This window comes from Ceratina calcarata, unplaced genomic scaffold (genome assembly GCF_001652005.2).
Source record: "Ceratina calcarata isolate Rehan_Ccalc_2016 unplaced genomic scaffold, ASM165200v1 scaffold206.2, whole genome shotgun sequence".
In the NCBI taxonomy this organism is placed as follows: domain Eukaryota; kingdom Metazoa; phylum Arthropoda; class Insecta; order Hymenoptera; family Apidae; genus Ceratina; species Ceratina calcarata.
Window position 1 is genome coordinate 96,596 of NW_017142244.1, and position 2,704 is coordinate 99,299.

At 39.1% G+C, this 2,704-nt stretch overlaps 1 protein-coding gene across 1 annotated transcript; it reads left to right on the forward strand.

Annotated features, from left to right (window-relative positions):
• The first annotated feature begins 348 nt into the window (after nt 1–348).
• Nucleotides 349–2,704, forward strand: LOC108622120 (uncharacterized). The gene is made up of 2 exons (XM_018019801.2): nt 349–1,604; nt 2,429–2,704. The coding sequence occupies exons 1-2, from the start codon at nt 1,395–1,397 to the stop codon at nt 2,687–2,689; spliced, it is 471 nt and encodes a 156-aa protein (XP_017875290.1). The 5' UTR covers nt 349–1,394; the 3' UTR covers nt 2,690–2,704.

Here is a 2,704-nt window from a genome sequence, read left to right on the forward strand (position 1 = left end):
TGTTCTGCAACATTCGAATCAAATTACACTGTTTACAGTGTAGTACGAATTTATTTATACTCTAAATATGACATAGTATGTAAATGTTCAGTAATGAAATTAGTGAATTATATTTCTTCTCATAATTCGGAATTTCTTTTGACTTATTAATTAAAAATTATCTAAAATACAATTTGTAATTCTGATTTAATTACGGCTGAATAACTCCTATCGTTAAGAGTGTCCCAAAGGTATGGGCGCGAAATGGGCACCGACTTTAAAATAGGGCGCAAGCGCGCTGGCAGGGGGCTTACCAGTTGTAAACAAAACCAGAGGCGGCCCGCGTGGTTTGGATCAGTGCGGCGACGGCTCTCGCAGTTGAAGGTAGTGGTGGAGGTGTCTTTCTCCTCGTTCACATCTTCGGGCTGGAGTGCTGAACACGCGAGGTTTTATCGTTAATTTTTCGTCGATATCTTTTAATATAAAAAACGAGAAAAACGTGTCGAATTGCCGATAAAAACGGTGATTTCGCTCGTCGCTCGGTGATCGAGGTTTGAAGGGAATTGAGAAGGAATACAATTTCGTCTACAGTCGATCGCGTCACTCAAAACAATTAAGAAAGTACAAATTTAGCCGTACAAATTCATGTGATTATCTTCTCTTTGGTCAAGAAACAAAGAAGATACTTTAAACGGGATCTCAAAAGTGCAGTGCAGCTCATTGTTCCTTCGCATAGAATTTATTGATGATAAACAGGCCTGGAGAATTCAAAGGGGGATAACTAGTCTTCGTGAAGCTGCAGGTCTTACACATAATTTATTACCTCACTGCTGAGCGGGTATCGAGCCTTGAGTCGGCTGAGAAGCGCGCTGGCTCGAATAAGGGTCTGGGTCTGGAGCTGCAGGTAGTCTTACAAAAGGGTCCAGGGAACAACGTTGTCACATTTCCTGAGAAACTCGACTATTCAAGCGTTGGTCCCTAACGGAGCAACAGCGCATTATCGAAGAGCAAAGAGGACCGACACGATAATAAGGAACCAATGATAACTGGAGCGACACAAACAGACGCCTCAGTAAATCGTCGCTAAAGAATAATGCTCTAGTTCAAGGGAAATCTCGAACTATTGTTTCTTCAATTGACCACTATTTGCATAGAGAAAGAGAAAAAGCCGGTAGCGATTTGAGAGAAGCGACAAGCTGATCGAGATTAACAATCATCAAAATAGGGAGACGTTTCATGTAAACAATAAAGTCTCTAAGTTATTGCATACTCGATCGAGTTGCCAAAATTTCCGCTTGAAACGGACTACGAAATAAATTGCACTTTGCAATTCATAGACGATAGATAAACGATATCCCACGTGGAATTATCGATCGACAATTCTTACTGACGGTCCGTCGCGAGAGGCAATAAAAATGCCGCTCACTTCGACCGAGTTTTGGAACGAAACCTTGTTGATGATGAATGATACGCTGATGAACACGACAATGATTGTACCTCACGCCGCACTGAACCCGACGAAGAGGCACGTCACTTTCGCAGCTCAGGTGGTGCTTACTCTTGTGTACATAACCGGCGTCATCGGAAACGTATCCGCACTAGTCATTCTCTTTCATCGAGATAAGGTAATTGCACTTTCGTCGTACGTTGCATGCGTAATAAAACAAATGAGATAATCGATACTAATTTCAAGTATTATGACTGATCGAGATTCGTATGTTTTACTTGTATCTACCGATAGTAGTTTATATCGCAAACTGACGGAGAAGAAATAAATAGTTTTTATTGACGAGTTTTGAAGAAATCTAATTGATAATTTATAATTGATAATTTATAATCGATAATGTAAGAATGTTATGGATAGGTAGAATACTCGAAAAAATTATGGCATCACGAGAGTGTCGGAAATTCTCAAGTTTCCTCAATAAATTATCGTAGGACAATGATTTTTCTTTTAAATTAAAGTTTAAAACTTCGTGTATGAGTTGTGCGATTGTTTAGTGGATAGTCACGTTTGAGGTGGAATTATGGATTCGAGTTTCCTAACGCGTATGGCGTAATTTATGTAAGGGGTTTTTTAAACCGCTGGAACATTCAGAAAAAAATCGTAGAAACTCAATTTTGTTTTTAAATTAAAGGTGACTAATTAAGGTTTCATTTACTGTAAACGACCTCACTGAAAAAAGTATTCGAGTACGTGAACATTGTCAAACTCCATTCACTTTTAGATTTTAATCATGCCCTTAAATTTAATTTAAAAGAAAAATTATCCTCTTACGATAATTTGCTGTTTAACAAATTTGCGTATTTTTCAACACGAATTTCGTGAAGCCATAGGAAAAGTATTACTAATAAAGTCTATATACCGAATACATAGCAAGAAAGATTAATAATCCACAATCTTGAATAAAATACATTGTTCCATGACAGTCAAAACGAATTGTTTTAGAGGCGAAATCGCAAACACTTACTGATGCTAAGCTGTTTGGCGACAAACGATCTAGTCGCATTGTTGGGAATGTTGGTGCAAATGTACATCACGATTTACATCGGGAGCGTAATGTCTACGAGAGGATTTTGTTCTCTTCGCGTGGTGTGGAGGCTGTTCGGATTATTCAGTGGTTGCGTCGCCATCGTAATGGCAGCTGAAAGGTGGCTAGCCTTGACCAGGCCCTTCGTTTATCAGAAGGTAAGTCAAGATCCTAGATAAACCTTTTCGAACGAC

Bases quoted from the DNA above. Each gene is read 5' to 3' on its own strand.
- LOC108622120 (XM_018019801.2), top strand. From the start codon at position 1,395: ATGCCGCTCACTTCGACCGAGTTTTGGAACGAAACCTTGTTGATGATG. The intron at 1,605-2,428 runs GTAATTGCACTT...GAATTGTTTTAG, and splicing joins TTCTCTTTCATCGAGATAAG to AGGCGAAATCGCAAACACTT.